At 53.6% G+C, this 22,251-nt stretch overlaps 1 protein-coding gene across 9 annotated transcripts in view; it reads left to right on the top strand.

Annotated features, from left to right (window-relative positions):
- The first annotated feature begins 6,242 nt into the window (after positions 1-6,242).
- The window catches only part of TLE3 (TLE family member 3, transcriptional corepressor), a 59,293-nt gene continuing 43,284 nt past the window's right edge, over positions 6,243-22,251 (top strand). For 7 of the 9 annotated variants that reach the window (XM_029065474.1, XM_029065471.1, XM_029065473.1 and 4 more), the window contains exons 1-4: positions 6,244-6,471; positions 7,181-7,281; positions 7,778-7,841; positions 9,512-9,556. In XM_029065474.1, coding sequence (XP_028921307.1) covers positions 6,448-6,471; positions 7,181-7,281; positions 7,778-7,841; positions 9,512-9,556 — 234 coding nt within the window. In that variant the 5' untranslated portion in view covers positions 6,244-6,447. Of the gene's footprint in view, positions 6,472-6,966; positions 7,038-7,180; positions 7,282-7,777; positions 7,842-9,511; positions 9,557-22,251 lie in introns of those variants that run through there. The other 2 variants (XM_029065475.1, XM_029065476.2) reach the window with 2 other exon arrangements.

Raw genomic sequence — 22,251 nt, 5'->3', positions numbered from 1 at the left:
ACGGGAGCAAATGAATATATAAAGGCCAACCCCAAAGGGGCAAAAAAAGACGGAATCCAAAGTTTTCTCCCCCTCTAGCCTGTTCTCCCCCTCTCGACTGTGAGCCTACCGTGGGCCGGGAATGTGTCTGATGTTATATTGTACTCTCCCGAGTGCCTTGCACACAGTAGGCCTTCCCAGACTGAGCTCCCCCTCTACCCCCCTTTCACCTCCCCTCAGCTAAGTCCTCTTTTCCCCCCTTTCCCTCAGCTCCTCCCCCTCTCCCCTCAGCCCCGCACTCGTCCGCTCAACTGGCTATATTTCAGTACCCTATTTATTTTGTTAATGAGATGTACATCACCTCGATTCTATTATTTCGTTAACGAGATGTACATCACCCTGATGCTATTTAGTTGCTATTGTTTTAATGAGATGTTCACCCCCTCGATTCTATTTATTGCTATTGTTTCCGTCTGTCCGTCTCCCCCCGATTAGACTGTAAGCCCGGCGAAGGGCAGGGACTGTAGCTGTTACCGATTTGTACATTCCAAGCTCTGCACCTAGTAAGCGCTCAATAAATACTACTGCATGAATGAATAAGCGCTCAATAAATACGATTATTACTATTTTAAACGAAGGCCGGAGGAGCTGCCGATCCCTAGACCGAGCTCCTGGCGGGCAGGGAATGGGCCTGGCTACCGCCGAACCGCACCCTCCCAAGGGCAGAGCCCAGTGTTGTGCACACGGTCAGCGCTCAGTAAAAACGGATTGTCTTGAACGCCCACTCTTGCCCTCCAAGCCCTAAGGATTCCACGAAGCTGCCACAGCAGGTCCCGAAGAGAGGAAACCTCAAGAAGAAGTGGCTGATCTATCTTCGCCAGTCTGGGAATCCAGGCCTGGATTTCCTTCCTGCCCTGGTGACTACAGGGTGTGTTTTTTTTTTGTGTGTATGTATGTGTGTGTGTGTGTCTGTGTGTGTTGGGGTTTTTTTTTTTTGTTGTTGAGCCAGGAACTCAGTTCCCACGTGGGGCCGACTCCAAGGTACTCAATTAAGCGGCCAATGAAAAGTCAGCTCTCCAGTAGCAAATGACCCTGACACTTCTTGTAACATAAACAGTTGAAACGCTTCCAATTAGAACTGGAGACAGAGACGTTTGAACTTTTTTTGGGGGGGTGGGGGGAGGAGTAATTGTCAGGCGCTCTGGGGGGTGTGTGTGCGAGAAAGAGAGAGAGGGGGAGAGGAGTGTGAGTTTTCCCATTTTCAAACACCAAGGTTAAAAATGTATTTCGCCCTACCGGTCCTGGGGGCAACCCGGGGGGCGGGTTCGCTCCCCACCGGAGGGGTCGATTGGAAAGCTCAACCGGGAAGCCGAGGCTCCCCTGGAAGCATTTTCATTCAATCGGATGTCGTAATGATGATGATGATGATGCTGGTATTTGTTAAACGCCCACTATGCGCCAGGCCCTGTTTTAAGCGCCGAGGTAGATGCAAGGTCGTCAAGGCTGTCGGGGCTCACCGTCTTAATCCCCATTTTACAGACGAGGGAACTGAGGCCCCCGAGAAGTGAAGTGACTTGCCCAAGGTCTCCCGGCAGACAAGTGACGGAGCCGGGATTAGAACCCACATCGATTAATAACGTGGGTGTTTGTTAAGCGCTTACAGCGTGCAGACAGAGCACTGTTCTAAGCGCTGGGGGAGATGCAGGAGAATGAGGTTGTCCCACCCGAGGCTCCCAGTCTTCACCCCCATTTTACAGATGAGGGAACTGAGGCACAGAGAAGTGAAGCGACTTGCCCACGGTCACACAGCTGACAAGGGGCAGAGTCGGGACTGTGAGCCCGTCAGAGGGCAGGGACTGTCTCTCTCTCTGTTACCGATTTGTCCGTTCCAAGCGCTCAGTACAGTGCTGTGCACATAGTAAGCGCTCAATAAATACTCTCGAATGAATCCTCTGACGCCCAAGTCCCTGTTCTTGCACCTAGGCCGGGCCGCTTCTGGGGCCGTCTGGATGGGCAGGGGTGACCCCGGAAAAATCAGGAAAGCAATAAAAGTAACCCCCCACACTCCAGACTGTGAGCTCGTTGTGGGCAGGGAATGCCGCCGTTTATGGTTGTGTTGCGCTATCCCAAGCGCTTAGTGCAGTGCTCTGCACACGGTAACCGCTCAATAAATACGTTTGAAAGCATGAGTGCGGGTTTTTACAAGAGAAGAAGCCGGAACAAAGAGCGGTCGAGGAGTTTGGGGGTTTCTTTTTGGGGGGGGGGGAGGCCTTGAATAATCCAGATTCGGTTCTACCACTGTCCTTGTACAATGCAGTTTGGGGCCTCCGGTGCCCAATCCCCTCTGCAGGAGTGATTGCCGGGCTAAGGGCGGGCCAGAGCCTACCTAATCCGCATTCATCTTGGAGGCATTATTTTTAATAAATCCAAGTGGGACTCGGCCTCAGTCTCCGACCGCCCCCGCCCGGCTCCCCAAACTGGGACCTGATGTGGAATCCCTGTTTATAGGCCCTTAAAAACCTCCACTTTGATTAACATCTTCAAAGGGCGTCCTTTAAAGTTGCCTTCGCGCACAATTCCCCCTCCCCACCTTCCCTTCCCTCTCCGTCCCCCCCCCCCCCCCGCCTCCTCTGGGGTCCCGCCCCATCTCCGAGATACGGGATAAAAATAAATGAGAGGAAAAAAATCTGAAATAACAAATCTCTCTGTATATTTTTCATCTCCAGGTCCCCGTCTCGTGGACCCCGCAAAAATGACCTGTTTCGCGTGTACGAGTCGGAGAGGCTCGTGCGCGTGTGTGCGTGTGTGTGTGTTTTTACCTTTTATTATTTAAATTGATACGTTTCATTACTAGGGAGAAAAATAAAATATTCCTTTGATACACAAAATCAAATTGATATTTAGCCTCTGCTTACTTTTTTATGCATGGCTCCTTTTTACCACATGGTAGTGACAGATTGTTTGAGCTGGAAGGAAAAGCCATTCAGAGCTAATTAAGCAGCCATTCCAAGCACTATTTGCAAGCGGGAGGCTCAGAAGCTGAGGCATTTGTCAGCGCTCTCCGCCCCGCGTGGCTTTGATTGACAAGCCCGGTCGGGGACTGACAGCCGCGGCCGGCTCCGCCAATCGGCTCCGGGCATCCACCGGGCTCCTCTCCGATTGGCCGGCCGGGGGAGGGTCTCGGCCCGGGCGGGGCCGCGGCGCCCCACGTGGGGCGGGAGGAAGGGGCGGGGCCAGGGTGAGCCCACCCGTGACGTCAGAGGGAGGGGGGGGGCCAAAAAAAAAAAAGAAGAACGAGGAGCCATTTTGTGTCTAATAGATGCTGCAGGCAGATGTTTGCGACTGTGCAACCTGGTTTTTTCCTTCTCTTTTCTCCTTCCCTCCCCTTGACAATTATATATACATTATCACCGAGGGTGCAATCCGGGTCCGGCATTTCCAAAGACCTCGTCTGTTCCGGGAAAGGGGAAGGAAAAGTGTTAACTCTTTCCAAAAGCGAGGTCCCTCCCGTGTGACTCCGCCCTCCTCCTCCTCCTCCTCCTTCCCCCCCCGCTTCCCTTGAGCCTCTTCCTGCGAAGATCGCATCCTCCTCATTAAGATGCACAAGCGATTCTCTGCTCTTAATGAGAGGAAAATATAGATTCAGGACGAGGAAATAAACGCGTGCTGGGTGGATGAGAAGGAGGGAGAGAAAGAGAGAGGGAGGAGAGTCCTGGGCTTCGGGTCTCATTCCAAAAAGCCGTTTTAACTCCGGGCGAACGGGCCGGGGGAGATGTTCGCCCTCCTTTTTGATCTCCCTCCCTCCCTGGGAGCTGACACGGCTTATTGATGATTTACAGAACCGATAACACGGCGGGAGGGGGGGGGGGGGTCGGTTGTCGGGGAAGGCCCGAGATGGTAAACTGTGAGCCTGGTGAGCCGGGCCTCCTCGTCGTTCCTCCCCCTGCTTTTTTATTATTATTATTATTATCACTTTTATCTGAGCCTCCAGGTTTCGCTTCCTTGAAGCCCAGAGGGGAGGGGGAAAGCCCTGGAGGAAGAGAGGTCACAGGGGTAGGACCGCACAATTAACAACGGCAACAACAACAACAACAACAGCCGGTCCTCGCTCGCCGGACCCAACCGGGGAGGAAGCAGGGGCAAGAGACCATAAAGGCCCAAAGAGAGTCACCTTGCTTCGAACCGTCACGGAATCCCAGGAAACTGGTGGAATTGTTTTAGGGGGATAGGCTGTCTTCTCCCACCTCCGGGAGGAGGGGGTCTTGTGGACCCCCCCCCCCCCCGTTTTGCAGGAAGATTAGGGACGGGATGACCATTCTGGGGCTGGTATATTGAGGAGAGGGGGGTGGGGGGTGAGTGTGTGCGTCCCCTTTATCCTAACAGGCTTAAGAAGATATAGAAGCTGGGAGGCAGATCCGAAAACGCCGTGTAAACGAAGTGGAAAATAAAACCTCTGCCGTGCGAGTTGTTTAGCGTCAGCCCGGATTCGTTCTCCTCCCTCCCTTTCTTCCCTTCCTCCCCCCTCCCGGCCCCGTAGGCGCTACGATAAACAACACTTTGTGTGGAGCGAGAATCCAGTGATATTCAAATCATTTCTGGCTAGTGTGTAACTCTAATGAAATGACTCAAGTTTTTCATTAGGGCTGCTCAGACTTGAAAGGCTTCGTGGATAGGAGAAGGAAACAGGTAGTCAGCGTGGATCGGGGCTGTTTCCATTTTATGTTCGCAGCCGAGCAAGAGTTTCTCAGCCTCCACACTACGGGGCACACACATCAAAGAGGATGTTTATTTTGCTCGGTGAAAAGGAGGGGGAATGAAAGAGAAACAAAGAATGAAAAGGAGGGAGAGAGGGAGAGAGAGAGAGAAAAGGCCGCTTAGCTATTCCGAGCCAACCTTTAAAAAGGAAGGGGGGGAGTGGAAGCGGGGGGGGGGGGGGGGAAGGAAAGGAGCAACTTGGGGAGCGTCCATTTTCTCGCTACTAAATCTTGGGAAGTGAAAACATTAAAGTGACAAAGCGATCCTGTTTGTTTTATTGTATCTAATTGGGGCCGCTTTCGCGGACCTAATGAGAAGAGAGGGAGAATCGGCTCTCCGCCGTTTTAGAATCGCTAATCCATCATTACCATCCACAGGTTTTTTTTTGGGGGGGGGGGGCGGATTCGGTTTGGGTTTTTTTTTTAGGCTTGCGGAGCGGCCCTCCTCAAATAATGTGCCAGCGGATCGTGGGAAAAGCAAAAAAAGAAAAAGGCCCGGGGGGGGGGGGAAGCAGCAGCCCGAGACTATAATATATATATCTATTTATTATACGTCTCTCGGTTAATTCCTGATCTGAGGAGCGCTGTTTTTCACTCCCCTGCGAAAGTCACCAGCGGGCAGGGGCTGATTGCTACTTTTCATGCATAGTTTTCGACAGAAGAGGGCATTGTGACGTCACGGGCGGCGGCGGCCAATGGCGGCGGGCGCCGGGCCGCCCCACGTGGGGACGGCGCCTTCCCATTGGCCGAGCCGGGCCGAAGCCGCCACATTATTTTGTTACTTTTCGGTCCCTATTTGGAGCGGCTCTCGCGGCCGTTGAGACCTCGTGCTCGTCCCCCCCCAAGCTTCAGTGTGTGTGTGGTATCCGCACGGGCCGGGGACACTTTCGGGGGATCTGTCGCGGGGAGGAGAGGAGCAAGGAGCCAAAGCCACATCGTCCCCGCGTCTCGGTGGTTTCGTGGTGGTGCATTTTTTTTTTGGGGGTGTGTGTGTGTGTGTGTGTGTGTTTTTTTGTTGTCGCTTCCCCCCCCCCCCCCCCCCCCCCCCCCCCCGGCTCCCCTCCCCGGCTGGGAGCGGCAGCGCCGGGGCTCCGGGATCGGGATCTCTTCCCGGCGCGAGTTGGGAATCGCCGGAGGCCCCGTGGCACCTGGCTCGGAGGATCCGCGAAGCGCCGAGCGTTGGGAGGAGGATGGCGGGGGCTTCCTTCCCCGTCCCCGGGCCTTAGGCCCCTGCGGCCCCGCCTTTGGCGTCGAGGATCTCGCCCGTCTCCGGACCGAGGGTCGAGGCGGACGGTGGAGCCGTCCGGACGCCCTCCGGACATGCCCGGCCCGGCCCGGGGGGCTTCGTGAAGCCGCCGAGAGGTGGAAGATGTCGACGCCCCCCCCGGCTGCGACCCCCGGGAAGCCCCCTCGACGGCCGGTGGCGGAGCCTTAGCCACACAAAGACCAGACCCCCCCACCCCCCTTCCCGCCCCCTCCTCTCCCGCAGAAGACTTTTCCCCCCCCCCCCCTCCTCCTCCTCCTCCTCCTCCTCCTCCTCCGCCTCGGCTCTTTGTTTCCTGTTGGGGCTGTTCCTCCGGGCCGGGATATCGTTTGGAGAGTGGGGGGCAGGCCCCTCGTCCCCTCCTGCCTCTCCGTCCTCCCCCCCCTCCACGACCCCCGGACTCCGGATCCCCGCCTTTCTGCCCTCCCAGAATCGGGATCGCTCCCTGCGATGTATCCGCAGGGCAGGCATCCGGTGAGTAATCGCGACTCGATTTATTGAATCGTCTGGCTTTGGAGGGTGAATGAAGCTGTTTATCTTGCACCTCCATTTTGCTGGTTATCTTTATGGGGTGTGTGGTGTGTGCCTGTGTGCGTGCTCTGACACAAAGGGGAGGAGGAGGAGGGAGAAAGGGAGGAGGGATTGGGGAGGAGGAGGTGGGAGGTTAAATCCGTCCGGAGGGCTGTGATGCTGCTCGTTTCCTTGAGATTCAAGTGCCCCCAGCCCCCTCCCAAGACCCGCACTCTTCTCCCCTCCCCTTTGGGTCGCTTTCCCCCCCCCCCCCCCCCCCCCCGAGATACGGGAACGGGGGCAATCCCTCTCATGATGATGATGATGATGGTATTTGTGAGGCGCTTACTATGTGCCAGGCACCGTGCTAAGCGCCGGGGGCGGATACAGACCGATCGGGTTGGACACGGTTTCCGTGTCCCCCGTGGGGCTCCCAGTCTCGCTCCCCATTTTACGGATGCGGGAACTGAGGCCTAGAGAAGTGAAGTGGCTCGCCCAAGGTCACAGCGCAGACAAGTTGGGGGCGTGGGGTGAGAGGAATGGGGTTCCTGAGGCCGAGGGTGGAAGAGGAGGAGGATTGGGGTACTCCCTCTCCCGGTGGACCCCCCCTCCCCAACCCCCCGACCCCCTTTTCCCTCCCTGACCCCCCTCGCCGGTGTTGCTCGGTTTGCAGGCTCCGCACCAACCCGGACAGCCGGGCTTTAAATTCACGGTGGCCGAGTCCTGCGACAGGATCAAAGACGAGTTCCAGTTCCTCCAGGCTCAGTACCACAGGTAAGCCCCCCCCCCCCCGGGACCGGCCCCAAATCCCGGAGGGCGTCCCGGTGGAGGTGACCCACCGCCCCCCTCCCCCCTGGGGGTTAACTCTGGGCCGCCGGGGACCTCCTCCCTTCCGGACACCCCCTCCCCTCCACCTCCCCCCAGCTTCCCGGAGAGGTTTGGGGCCTGGGTGATGGGGTTTGTGGTTTCCCTTTTTTCGTGCTTTCCCCTTGCGAGGGGGGAGAAGGGCCCGGCTCCTCTCTCCGCTGACCGGTTGGGGGGTCTCCCCTTTTCTCCCCCTCCTCATCCCCGGCCTCCCCTCCCTCTCACCCTCTGCCCCTTTGCAGGGAAAGTTCAGGGCTTGGCCCTTGGCAGCCGCCCGGTGGGGGGGGGGGGTGCTTGTTCCTGGAGAGCAGGGGGGTGGGGAGGGGCTCAGTAGTAGCCGGGCGCCCCCCACCCCTCCTCCGGACTGAGCGGTCTCCCCCCGGCCCCCCGGCTTTGGTCCCCGCAGCCTGAAAGTGGAGTACGACAAGCTGGCCAACGAGAAGACGGAGATGCAGCGCCATTATGTTATGGTAAGAGCCGCCCAGCCGCCCTGCAGATGGCATCGAGGGGGTCGGCCGGGCTTCCCGACCAGGGGGCCCCAACCTCCTAGGAAGCCCCCACCCCTCCGTCCTCCCCGTCCGCCGGGGAGAGGGGAGGGGGTCTTCCCCTTCCTCTCTCTGCTCCCTTTTTGCCCACCTCCTCTCTGCTCCCCATTTTTTCCTCCCCCTTTCTGCACCCCTTTTTTCCCTACCCCTTTTTTCCTCACCCTCTCTGCACCTACCCTTTCCCCACCCCTCTCTCTGCACCCCTTTTTCCTACCCTTTTTCCCACCCCCTCTCTCTGCACCCCTTTTCCCCCCCGCCCCCTCTCTGCTCCCCTTTTTTTCCTCACCCCCCGCACTCCCTTGTTTTCCCATCCCTTCTCTCCGCTCCCCCTTTCCTTCCCTCTCTCCTCCCCCCCCCCCCCCCCCCCCCCGGCAGGGTATCAAGGACTGTGAGGGAAAGAATTTAAAATACAGACGGTTTGTGTGGGGGGACGGGGGTGGCTGGTTGGTCGACCCACAGATCACAGATCTCACAGATCGCAGATCACAAGGCTGGCCTGTGGGATTAGCAAGACCCAGCTTTAGTGCCGGATCCTGCAGGGTCTGTTCAGTCTCTCTGATCCCTGAGGTGGGGAGGGGTGAGGGTGGGGGGTGGGGATGTGGGCCGGGAGGGGGTTGGTGTTGGAAGCCGGGTTCAAACCATACCTCATTTGGTCTGGGGTCACCGCAGCCCCGCTCATAAGGGGAAGCAGTGTGGCCTGGGACTCAGTAGGCTTGGGTTCTAATCATCACTCCACCACTAGCCTGCTGGGTGACCTAGGGCGAGTCACTTCACTTCGCTGTGCTTCGGTTCCTGCAACTGCAAAATGGGGAGTCGATTCCTGTTTTCCCTCCTCCTACTTAGACCGGGAGCCCCGTGTGGGATCCGATTAGTTTGTATCTACCCCAGCGCTTAGAACAGGGCTTGACACAGAGTAAGCCCTTAACAAATACAATTAAGAAAAAAAAAGGCGCCCTCCCCCCCCCCCCCCCCAATCCCTCAGTCTGTCCCCACCCCACCCGCTCCTCCCCAGATGCCTTGAGGAGAGAGTGTGGAGAAGCTTTTGTTGAGAGGGCCTTTCACCAGATCCGTGGCTCAGGGCCAGTAGGTGGAATTCCTCCTCTTTGTATGTCTGACTATTCCAGTGGGTTTGGTCTTCAGCTTTCTGAGTGTGCATAGAGGGCACTTAAACTCTTCTCCCCACACTGCTTTCCACATAAGAGGCCTTTGACACACAGTGCTAAATAACCCTTAAAGGGAAAGAGGTAACGAGGTCCCAGTCTACAGACTATTCCCTGTTGAACCCAAACTTGTACAAACAGGATATGTGGCACATGCATCGCTAGAAGGGAGGACGATGTGATTCTTGTTCCTATATGTGCCGTTTCGTTGTAGCAGAAACACTTGTTCATTGTTTACCAGTCTGGCCCTCTGTAGGCCTGGTTATTGGTTTTGATTTAAAACTTCCTTGGCAAACATGTCCTAAGAGCAGTGTGGCAAGAAACCTTCCACTAACAAGCGCAATATTGCAGCGTGAATAGATTTCTGTGGAGTTTGTTTTTGCCTCCAATGTCCACACACCATTAACAGAAAAACCTCTTTCTGGCTTCTTTCAGTACTACGAAATGTCGTACGGTCTGAACATTGAGATGCACAAACAGGTAGGTCACTTTTCTTTTTTTTTTCTTTTCTTTTTTTTTTAAATCTGCTCAAGAAACAGAACTGGGGAGAGGATCGTTTAGCCGAGAAAATGTTCTTTTCAGCCCGGAGCTGGGAACTGTTCCTTGAGATGGGGGCTCTGGTTCAGTCAGTGGTATTTATTGAGCGCCGACTGGGTGCAGAGCTGGTGCCCACAAGGCGCTAGAGGGGAAGACAGACGCCTGGATGCAGTCCTCATTTTGATTTTAATAAAACCATCACCATTAAAGTCATCGAATGAGTCACCCTCATAGGCAGCTAATGCAAACGAACGTGGCAGTCTGATTTAATGGGATTCCGAAGTTCTGCACCTCCCAACTGTGGTACCGAGCCACCCAGATCTGTTTTACATCTTGAAAGCTGAAGAGCTGGCTTGCAACTTTGTCTGTCTGCTTTTATGTAAAAAAAAAAAAAAATTCCCTGAAGGAAACAGGGGAGGGATTGTTGCAAAATGCGATGCTGATAAGATTAAAGCTAAAGAGCCTAAAGGGGAGGGCAAAACTCAAGGAATGAAGTTATTATTGAGATTAGACCTGATTATTTGTGCTGTTGCTATTTACTGCCTTCAAAAGTAGTTCTAATTAAGAATGAAATGAGATGGCTGGAAGTTGAGTTCAACCTTGGAATTTGCGAGTCAAACCAGTTTTGCTGGTAGGGGTGTTGTTTTTAATGGAGGTGAAAAACGCCAGCATATAGTCACCGGCCTTATAATAAAGTACCTCAAACAGAACAAATACAAATGTCCTTTATCTAAATGCATATCAGTAGCCAGGCCCTATCCTTGGGAGGGGTAAAGGGAGGGGTGTATTTGTGTATGCATGTTTGATTGAGGCGCTGTGTATAATTTGGCATTCGCTGTTTATTTACATTGACTCAGAACACATATATAGAAAGCTGGCTGTTCTCTTACCAACTGTTGAGAAGTCTTCAAGCACCGAGTATACTGAAATTATCTGTGGAGTAGTCTCAGAAATGCTTGTGACGGGTGGATTTAAAGGGGCCTCCGTATCAATATTTATTTTAGAAAACAACCACCGTTATGGAGTACTTGGGTTGTCCAGGCCTCCCTACCCGGGGTGGGCTAGCGGAGAAGGGATGAAAAATCCCCAAACTAGAGGCTGGTTTGGCAGGAAGAAGGCTCTTATCTCCCCCAGCAAACCTGTGACTCTTAGCGGAATAGTTTGGCGACTTCCTTTCGGCGTGCGTCCTCCTTCGTTATTCCCGGCCAAAGCCACGAGATAGGGTGAGGGCGGACAGGAAGCTTTTTAACAAACGTCCTTAAGCGGCCTTGCCCCTCCGCGGAAGGCTAAGATCTGGCTTGGGACTTGGGGGATGATGGTAGAGGTCTCCGGGAAAAATCTCCCCGACAGAGGGGCCAATTCGCTTAATATCCAGGCCGATTTTCCTCTCGCCCGAGCGTCCCCGTAAAAGACTCGCCACTAGGGTGGCCTGTCTGCCTTGGAAAAGATGGTTCTTTCTCCTGGGGTCTGACCGCGGTACCTGGCAGATGCCAGCGGGGAAGATGGTTCATCCCCACGATTTCTGGGCCCAACTGGGCCAACGGGGACCCGGACTCCCCGAATCAGCCATGGTGGTGAAACTTAGATGTGTTATGTAATGCTGCTGCTGCTGCTGCTGCTGCTGCTGCTGCTGCTTCCACTTTTTTTTTTTTTTTCAAAGAGCTGAGTATCTTGGGTGTGTTTTTAAAGAGGGTAATTGCACCAAAGTTTAAAATTTATAGCAGCAGTTATCCTAAGAGCCTTGTAATTAAGGTGTAGTGTGGTGCTGCCTCACGTCAAGTTCTGCAGCTCAGGGCTCTGGGTGCGCGTTGTCTTTCTTGAGCGCTTGAGCCTCATGCTGCGGAGCAGGCGAAGCTTCAGCAGGGCAGAGGCGTCGAGAAGAGCGTGGCCTAGCGGAGAGAGCCCGGGCCTGGGAGTCAGAAGGACCTGGGCTCCAATCCCGGCCCGGCCACTTGCCCGCTGTGTGACCTTTGGCAAGTTGGCTCGCTTCTCCGTGCCTCGGTTGGCTCATCGGTGTAATGGACGACGAGCCCCATGCGGGTCGTGAACTGTGTCCAAGGTGACTTGTCTGGTTCTTCCTCAGCGCTCAGTACAGCGCCTGGGACATAGTAAGCACTTAACGAATACCATTTAAAAAAAAAAAAGCCGGTGTACAGGGGGCTGGGGCTGTGTGTGTGTGTGGAGGGGAACCGTCTTGTTGCGGGGAGTTTGGGTCTGAACATCTCAACACATTTGGCATTGGCTCTCCTGGGAAACGGGCCTCTCTGTCTGCAGCGAGATATTCTTCAGAAGAGTGTGGGGCCCGGGTGTGAGGAGGTTCGGTGGAGGTGAGCCTGTTTCTGAGAACTTCTTGCAGCTTTTTCTTGCAAATCTTCCACTCCGCCACCCCAGCGGGAGAGACAAAGGGGTTAAGAGGTGAGGGTAAATGCAACCCTAAGCTAATGGGGTTTGTCACTCCTCTGGCTTGCAGGAGCTGTGCAAAATAAATCCTGCCACTAATTGCAGTGTGGGTCCAGGGTGCATTGGGCTGACGGTGGTTAGAGGCCTGAGCAAACAAGTTTATCAGCTGACCTGTTTAGTGGTTGACTGGTGTTTTATCTGCACACACAATCAAGTAGACTGGAGTGCTTGAATTATTCATGCCGTGTCCTGCCCTCCAGACTTGACTGTTTGTGATTACATCTGCCTGGAACAAACAGCCAGGGTACTTCATCTTTAAAAGCAAAAGGGGGGGATTGTCTGTGTGTTGGTTTATATAAGAGATTATCTACATAGCACCTTGAAAACCTTGGAAGTCCCTTTTCCTCTCTTCTGACTCCCCCCCCCCCCCCATATATACCTCCACCCTGCAACCTCCTACATTAAGAACAAAACAAAAACCCCAAACCAGGGGATACATAAAAATGGATTTTCTTTTTTTTTAAGTCATTATGGGAAAGGCCAATTAGCCGGGTACCACAGATTCGGCCAGATGGTCAGCAGTATTGATACAAAGTAATGTGATAATGCGGGCCTCCTCCATTTTGGTTTTTCACACAAGCTTAGATGTCACTCTGTGGCTCTCCGTCGCTCACACTCTCTCTCTCTCTGGGGCTCAGTGTCTCCATGGTGCGGGATTGAATAATAATAGTAACAGTACTTAAGTGTTTATATGCCAAGCGCTGTTCTAAGCGCTGGGGCAGATACAGGGTAATCAGGTGGTCCCACGTGAGGCTCACAGTTAATCCCCATTTGACAGATGAGGTAACTGAGGCACAGAGAAGTGAAGTGACTTGCCCACAGTCACACAGCTGACAAGTGGCTCAGGTTGGACACAGTCCCTGTCCCACGTGGGGCTCCCACTCTTAATCCCCACTTTACAGGTGAGGTAACTGAGGCCCGGAGAAGTGAAATGATTTGCCCAAGGTCACGCAGCAGCCAAGTGGCGGAGCCGGGATTAGAACCCAGGTCCTTCTGACTCCCAGGCCCCGGCTCTCTCCACCAAGCCAAGCTGGCTCCATCCCCTCGCCTAATAAAGGCGAAGGCTGAATCAGTCCTTTAGAGGTCAGCTCCGCCCTCCTGCTCCAGGCAGGTCAGCTCATCCAACCCCCTGCCTCGGGGCAGAATTAGAAAAGATTCACAAAGCTAAAGGTCTTGCCAGTGAAGGGGATCATCTGCTGGGACTGACTACCTGGTCCTCCACTTTCCTGGCCCCGGTGGCTTTCTGAAGTCACCCAGAAAAAAAACTGAAGCCCAGTTTTAAAAAATGTAAACAAGCTGATGAAGAACCTTTTCATCTCGCAATTTAGAGTAATAGATGGGTTTGTAGGCCTCAGCTCTTGAAGAATGTTGGGTTCAGCCCGTCATTACACCATTCATTTGTAAGCGTGATTATATTTTTTATGGTTGTAGTGTAGGCATGTTGGATTTGGAACAGATTTTCACCGCTGAGAAAATGGTTTCATCGAAACAGTGTGTTCTAGAGGAGAGAGCACGGGCCTGGGAGTCAGAGGACCTGGGATCTAGTCCCGGCTCTGCCACTTGCCTGCTGCGGTGACCTTGGGCAAGTCACTTAACTCTTCTGGGCCTCGGTTATCTCATCGGTAAAATGGGGCTGCAGGACCTGTTTTCCCTCCTACTTATGTTGCAAGCCCCATGTGGGTCAGGGACTGAGTCCAAACGTGATTATCTTGAATATTACCCAGTGTGTCAAGCACCGAACATGCAGTGCCTGGCACATAGTAAGCGCTTAACAAGTACCGTAATTATCATCAGGTGTTCTGAAGACAGAGTTAACTTAGAGCTACAGAGCTCTTTTACAAGATAAGAGGAAAGATGAGAGGGAGGCACGTTTGCAGACAGGTAGGGAAGCTGAGCATTTTACCGTGTTGAATCATTTTGACATTTATTTCTGGGAACAGAGAGACGGCAAACTTGGTATACACAGGCCCCGGAGTACCTGATATCGGGTTGTGTAACCGCCATCTTGCCTTCATTGCATGTGTCATGGTTAAGATTACCGGTTAGAATGGAATATGCGCACAACTAATGACGCAACGTGGGTATTAATCTAACCGGTAATCCAAAATGTCAGACCCAGGGCAGTGAAAGCAAGCTGATATCACCTTCCAACTTCTCAGTTAAGCGGAGTGGATTGGTGCAGTCTGTGGAGGAAAAGCCAAAGCGGAAGGCCATGTCCATCGAATCTTAGAGTTGAGGGTAGGAAAGAACTGCTGAGGGCAGGGGACCCTCCCCTCGAACGGGGGGCAGGCCTTGGGACCTTGCTCTTGAGACTTTGGTCGTGAATCTGCGTGGGAGGAGGTGACTGGCAGGTTTTTAAATCCCATCTGAGGAGCCCCCTCCCCACCCCCAGCACTCACTGTCCCCCCGCTAGTCAGCCGTCTCTCAAGATTCCCGTGGGTCTGTCTGCCTCACGGAGCCGGGTCTGGTCAGTCGGTCCAGTCGTATTTATTGAGTGCTTGCTGTGTGCAGAGCTCTGTAGTAAGCGCTTGGGAGAGGACAGTACAACAGTAAATAGGGACATTGCCTGCCCACAACGAGCTTCCAGTCTCCGGTGTCGTCCCCTTCCCGTTGATTCAACATTTGCGGCCGGAGAATTGCTGATCGCTGATTCTCAGGGAGTGAGGTTTCGGGTACAGGGCGCCCCAGACCTCTCTTCTGTTTGGAATCAGGTCGAACTTTGGGGAACCCAGATATTCTTTAGCCATAATCCCCCATCAAAGGCCTTTCCTCCCTGCCCTTTCAATCTGGATTCCGTCCTCCTCCAGCTGGGCATGTATCCCCTCTGAGTAGAAGCTCCTCGTGGGCAGAGAAAGTGTCACTTTGTTATTCTGCACTTCCCAATTGCCCGGTAGAGCCGCACCACGTGGGTGCTTAATAAATGCTGCAGCTACTCCTAGGGACGAGTCGGAAGTTGCCGAATTAACCTCCGAATTGCCCCACTTTTTTGGCCCAGTTTTTTGTTCCATTATAACAGGTGGGGTGATTATGTAAATTCAGCAGCTTTCTACCCTTCCTTTTCACCCGAGGTCCCATTAGTCAGGCAGTTGTATTTATCGAGCACGTACTGTGTGCAGAACGCTGAACTGAGTTTGGGAGGGTACAGTATAACAATAAAAGCAGGTACTCTCCCTGTGCTCACAACGAGGGGACATTGATATAAATAATATTAGTAGCATTTTCTGACTCTGGGGACTGCCTCCGGATTCCCAAATGCTCTTTGGGAAACTGAATTTGGTTCCAGTGCATCCCATCAGGCAGGTATCCTGCACGGCGGTCATCCTTTCAGCTGCCGGGATCAGTTCCTGTGTCGTCGTCCCCACGCCCCCTTTCTCTTTTCTTCTCTCTTCGCTCTTCTCTTTTCTCTCTTTTCTCTTCTCTTCCCGCAGTTTGGGGTGATTGTTGACGTTTGAGAACCAAGCCATCAGCTGCCTGGCATGGCAGTGGCTTCTCTCCCCCATCTTCCTTCCCAAGCGTGGATCATCTTCCTCCAACTTGACTTCAAATGTAATTCATTTGGATTTTGCGAAATGTATTCCACAGCACAAATCCACCTCCCTCACCAGATTAAAAGAAATCATTGGTGTTTGTTGACCACTTTTTCCTACAGATTAAAATCCTTCAAAGATGTCTGTTGAGCACTCACTCTGTGCAGAGCAGTGTACTTGGAAGAGTCCATTACAATCGATAGACACGATCCCTGCCCTTAAAGAGAGTCCAACGTAGAACAGGAAGCAGTAAGGGAAGGAGTTAAATCGGTCCCCTATTTGAAACTTTAATTCTAAGACTGTGTCTATATACAGACAAAGAAATGCATGTGGGAAACAATTATCCAAATAATTTAAACCAAACATTCTCCCCCTAATTGCCCTTAAGGAATGGGACTGAGGAGAGTGGGAGAGTTACTGAGAAGCAAGCCTAGTGGCAAGAACTCGGGCTTGGGAGTTAGAGGATGTGAGTTCTAATCCCGGATCTGCCGCTTGTCTGCTGTGTGACCTTGGGCATGTCACTTCTCTGTGCCTGTTACTCCATATGTCAATTGGGGATTAAGACTGAGCCCCACGTAGGACAACGTAATTACCTTGTATCTACCCCGCTGCTTGGCACATAGTAAGTGCTTAATGCGTACCATAATTAGTATTACTTGCGGGACTTATCAAGTGCCTAACACACATCGGACTCTGTGCTAGACGCTAAGATGAATCAATCAGTGATAGTTATTGAGCGCTAACTGGGTGCAGAGCAGCGTATTGTACTGTTGGGAGAATACGATGAAACACATATTTCTTGCCCGACAAAGAGCTTCCAGTCTAGAGATGAATAAAAGGAAAACTGTTCTGATGCAGGATTCACCATCTAGGTGGGGAGAGGACAGGCGCGTTGAAAAGATAAATGAGAGGTAGACCACCGGAAGATTTATAACTCCAAGAATGAGAAAATAGAAAGGGTGAAGAAGTACCCATGTCACTCACTTTGCTTGCACGAAGCTTTCTAATGGGGCTTTGGGTATCCAGGACCGGGCCCGGTGAACTCCAGGCCGGGCGTCAGGAGAGCCGGGTTCCAGGTTCCCAACTCTGCTCCCGGCCTGCTGGATGACCTAACCTCTCTGGGCCTCAGTCTTCCCATCTGTGCCACGTGGATGATCGGACCCACTTCCACCTCCCACCCCCGGGATGTCGGCAAGGCTAGGATGAGGCGGGCCGGAGGTGAAGCCCCTTCGGAGAGAGCAGAGGACCTTATCGGACTCGAGGTTTTATTCTGGTCGTTAAAGTCCTCGCCTCTGGGTGGATGCGGTTGGCCCTCCACTTCCCTCGGTCTGGGCCGGACGGCCAGGGAGATCCCAGCCCCGTGGCCTCCGACTCGGTCGGCCTGCTTGAAATTCATTCCCCAAAGCGGCTGCTTCGCCTTCCCGATATTGGTAATTCCGTAATGACTGGTTGCGGGCCATCCCCTCCCCTCCCCCACCCCTCCCTTCCCCCAAATTTAATTCTCATCTGTGCAGCTTTCCACTTTGCTATTAATGATAGCAGCCGCAAATAGCTTTCAACATGCCATTGACAGGCTGCTTGAAGAGAGCACTTCAAACAGTGCTAGACAGCTGAAAGTGCCCCTAATTGTGTATCACAGTCAGAGCTGCTCTGCTCAAGGGTCTTGTTTTCATATGCTTAAAGAGACAACATCTTGTTTTCAACAAATGTTTCTAGTGACTTACATCCAGGATTCTTCCTTCTCTCCCTCTCTTGGCTTCCCCCTTTTGTATGTGGGAAGTTTGGGGAAAGGACACAGGGCAGGTTTTTCCCATTTAGACGTAACTCATCTCGGTTCCCGGAAGAACATCTCGGGTCAGTGGGTTTCTAACGGAGGCGCGGCTAAATGACGGGTGTTTTTCGGTGCGGCTTAGCGGATAGAGCACGGGCCCGGGAGTCGGAAGGACCCGGGTTCTAATCCCCGCTCTGCCATGTCTGCGGTGTGACCTTGAGTAAGTCACTTCTGTGGGCCTCAGCTGCCTCATCTACAGAGTGGCGATTAAGAGTGTGAGTCCCGTGTGGGATAGGGACCGTGTCAACCCGATTAACTCGGCTCTGCTCCAGAGCTTAGAACGGTGCTGGACGCATAATAGAAGCTTAACAGGTACCGGTATTATTATTACTATCATTTTATTATTATTATTATTATTATTTGTATTGGAATCCATGCACCCGATGGGGGTCTTGGGGTGTGAGCTAAATCGGTCCTCTCACCTTGCCAGAGGCCTACGTGGCTCAGTGGAGAGAGCCCGGGCTTCGGAGTCGGAGGTCATGGGTTCGACTCCCGGCTCTGCCGCTTGGCAGCTGTGCGACTGCGGGCAAGTCGCTTCACTTCTCTGGGCCTCAGTCGCCTCATCTGGCAAATGGGGATTAACCGTGAGCCTCACGTGGGACCACCCGATCGCCCGGTATCTACCCCAGCGCTTAGAACAGTGCTCGGCGCATAGTAAGCGCTTAACAAATCCCAACCTTATTATTACTAGAGAGATTTCCTCCACCCCTCCCCCTCAGGTTGTGGGCACTGGGTAGGGGCGGCAGAGAGAGCTTATTTGCCACTCGCTGCCCTTCTCCTGCCTCTGCTACGTGGGGAGGCCAAAGGGATCCGAGGCAATCCCGACTCTGCCGCTAATCTGCCGTGTGACCTTAGGCGAGTCATTTCTCCGGGCCTCCGTTCCCTCATCGAGAAAACGGGGATGAAGACTGCGAGGCCCTTGTGGAACCCGGACTCTGGCCAACCCGGTAAACTCGTATCTACGCCAGCACTTGGTACAGAGCCTGGATAGAGTCAGCACTTAACAAGTACCATAAAAAAAAAAAAAAGATACAGAACGGTCCAGCAAGCTGTTACAGTCGCGAGAGAGCTGTTATATAAAGAGATGTGGGTAGTCGCGTTCAAGGAGGCCGCAGGGGGGAAGGTTCTCCGGATGGGGCGGAGCGCAGCAGAGACAATATGATCCTGTGGACACCTGTCACCTCTCCACTGCGCTGCAGCGGGGGAAAAATAATAATAATAATGTTGGTATTTGTTAAGCGCTTACTGTGTGCCGAGCACTGTTCTAAGCGGCTGGGGTAGACACAGGGGAATCAGATTGTCCCACGTGGGGCTCACAGTCTTCATCCCCGTTTTACAGATGAGGTCACTGAGGCACGGAGAAGTGAAGTGACGTGCCCAAAGTCACCCAGCTGACAAGTGGCCGAGTCGGGATTCGAACCCATGACCCCTGACTCCAAAGCCCGGGCTCTTTCCACTGAGCCACGCTGCTTCTCAATAATTCTTCCCAATAATTATGGTACTTGCTAATAATAATAATTCCGGTAGTAAGCACTTACCGGAGAACCCAGGTCCTCCGACTCCCCGGCCCGGCCTCTTCCCCCTAGGCCACGCTGCTTCCCACTGGGTCGTTCGGCTTCCCGAATGAGCGCTCGATAAATCCCTTCGATTGGATTCTATCGATGGCCTTTTCACCCGGTCACCGCCCCGACCAGATGGGGTTTTCCCACAGCGTCTTCCCCAGTTGAGGCAGCTGGCAGGGGTGAACTCTAAGAGCTCGGTACAGAGCTTCGCCCGCAGTGAGCGCTCAAAAAATAACATTGTGGAGGAACGCTCCACTGAGCGTGGCTCAGTGGAAAGAGCACGGGCGTGGGAGTCCGAGGTCATGGGTTTGAATCCCGGCTCTGCCACTCGGCAGCTGTGTGAGCGTGGGCAAGTCACTTTACTTCTCTGGGCCTCAGTTCCCTCATCTCTAAAATGGGATTAAGACTGTGAGCCTCACGTGGGACAACCTGATGACCCTGTATCTCCCCCAGCGCCTAGAACAGTGCTCTGCACATAGTAAGCGCTTGACAAATACCAACCTCATTATTATTATCAAGTCACGTCACTTCTCTGTGCCTCAGTTCCCTAATGTGTAAAATGGGATTAAGACTGTGAGCCTCACGTGGGACAACCTGATGACCCCGTATCTCCCCCAGCGCTTCGAACAGTGCTCTGCACATAGGAAGCGCTTGACAAATACCAACGTTATTATTATTAGTCACGTGCTCCACAGGGCAGGTGCCCCCTAGTAATTCAGTAATTCATCGAACGCTCACTATGTGCCGACCACCGTCGAGCTCCTCCTGAGGGAGGAGCGTCTGGGAGGGTCCGGTGGGGATCGATGGGGGTGATCCCTGCCCTCGGGAAGCTCCCGGTTTAGCCGGAGGAGGACCGGCTTAAAGAGTGGACAGAGAAGAGGAAGGGTAGCGGATTCGATTCCGAGCGCGGGCTCCGGTGATAGGGCCGTGAGCTCCCAGACGTCGGGCGGGCAAAGTGCCGGGTGGGACGGATGGAGCGCGGAAGGCCTCCCGCAGATGGAGGGCTCTTTCAGCGGGGCTTAGAAGATGGCATTTAGAACTTAGGCAGGGCTCCGATCTATCAATTGATCGGTGGTATTTATGGAGTGCTTACTAAAGCATTGTTCTAGGCGCTGCCACTTAGCTGTGTGACTGTGGGCGAGTCACTGTGCCTCAGTTCCCTCATCTGTAAAATGGGGATTAACTGTGAGCCTCACGGTGGGACGACCCGATGACCCCGGCGCTTAGAACGGTGCTCGGCACGTAGTAAGCGCTTAACAGATACCAACATTGTCATTATTATTAGGCGCTTGGGGGAGTACGGTCCAAGAGAATAAGCGGACGGGGGCCCGGCCCGTAATGAGTTTACAGTCTAGAGGGGGAGACGGACATTGATACGAATTAGTGAGTCATTTCTAGTAATTTAAACATCCGTACATGGACGCCGTGGGGTTGGGCGGGAAGAATATCAGACGTCCGGAGGTCCCAAATCCAAGTGTACACACCTTTGGCAGCCGCACGCCACCCAAAGTTTGGGACGAGCCCCGGCTTTTGGGGAGTGGGTCTGACTTCAGTCAGTGGCACTGACCTCTAGACTGTAAGCTCACTGTGGGCAGGGAATGCATCTGCCACCTCTGTTGTACTCTCCCAAGTGCTTAGTACGGTGCTTTTCACATTTGTAATAATGTCGGCATTGGTTAAGCGCTTACACTGTGCAGAGCACTGTTCTAAGCGCTGGGGTAGATCCAGGGTCATCAGGTCGTCCCACGTGAGGCTCACAGTTAATCCCCATTTTCCAGACGAGGTAACTGAGGCCCAGAGAAGTGAAGCGACTTGCCCACAGTCACCCAGCTGACAAGTGGCAGAGCCGGGAGTCGAACCCACGACCTCTGACTCCGAAGCCCAGGCTCTCTCCACTGAGCCGCGCTGCTTCCCCACTTCTTGAGCATTTGTAGGTGCTCAGTAAGTCCCCCCCGAATGAAGGGTTGGTATTCGTCATCCATCACTGATGGCACCGAGGGCCTGCTGTGGGTGGAGCACTGTATTTAGCACTTGGGAGCGTACAATGCAGAGTTGGAAGGCGCGTTCCCATTTATTGAGTGTTTACCATGGGCAGAGCACTGTACTGAGCGCTTGGGAAAGAACAGTCCAACAGAGATGGTAGATGCGATCCCTGTCCACTAGGAACGTCACAGTCTTCGGAGGGAGACGGCGCGGCTCACGGTATGAAGCCCCATTTTACAGATGAGGTAACGGAGGCACGGAGAAGTGAGGTGACTTGTCCGAGGTCACACAGCTGACAGGCTGTGGAGCCGGGAGTCAAATATTAGGCGACGCGGGTAGAAGGGGTGCTCTGAATTGCCCCAGAGAGGCAGAACGCGGATCGAAGACCCCCACCAGAGGCCAGGCCTCTTCCCTTCCAACCACCCCTGCACATCGGAGCCTGGCGTGGTGGATAGAGGCCGGGCCTGGGAGTCAGAAGGCCATGGATTCTAATCCCGGTTCCACCACCTGCCTGCCGTGTGGCCTTGGGCAATTCGCTTCGCTTCTCTTTGCCTCAGTTACCTCCCATGTGAAACGGGGATTGAGACTGTGAGCCCCACGCGGGGCAGAGGCCGCGTCCACCCCGATTTGCTTGTATCCACCCCAACGTTTAGTGCGGCGCCTGGCGCGTAGTAAGGGCTAAATAAATACCGTCATCGGGGCTTAGCGGGATGAGCACGGGCCTGGGAGGCAGAGGTTGTGGGTTCTAATCCAGGCTCCGCCACTTGTCATCCGTGTGACGCTGGGCAAGTCACTTAACTTCTCTGTGCCTCAGTTACCTCATCTGTAAAAGGGGCTTAAGACTGTGAACCCCCCCCGTGGGGCAACCTGATTAGCGCGTATCTACCCCAGCGCTTAGAACAATGCTTGGCACCTAGTAAGCGCTCAACAAATATCATTATTAGTATTATCTCCACTCCAACCTGCCCACCGGCACCTGGGGCTTTTGAGTCACGGAGGCCATGGAAGAGAAGCAGCGTGGCTCAGTGGAAAGAGCCCGGGCTTTGGAGTCAGAGGTCATGGGTTCGAATGCCGGCTCGGCCACTTGTCGGCTGTGTGACTTTGGGCAAGTCGCTTAACTTCTCGGTGCCTCACTTCCCTCATCTGTAAAATGGGGATTCAGACCGTGGGCCTCACGTGGGACGACCTGATGACCCTGTATCTCCCCCAGCGCTTAGAAGGGTGCTCGGCATATAGTAAGCGCCTAACAAATACCAACATTATTATCATTATTAT

Source organism: Ornithorhynchus anatinus, chromosome 5, assembly GCF_004115215.2.
Source record: "Ornithorhynchus anatinus isolate Pmale09 chromosome 5, mOrnAna1.pri.v4, whole genome shotgun sequence".
Classification (NCBI taxonomy): Eukaryota; Metazoa; Chordata; class Mammalia; order Monotremata; family Ornithorhynchidae; genus Ornithorhynchus; species Ornithorhynchus anatinus.
The sequence above is the reverse complement of the archived record's forward strand: the minus strand, read 5'-3'. Positions and strand labels throughout refer to the sequence as shown.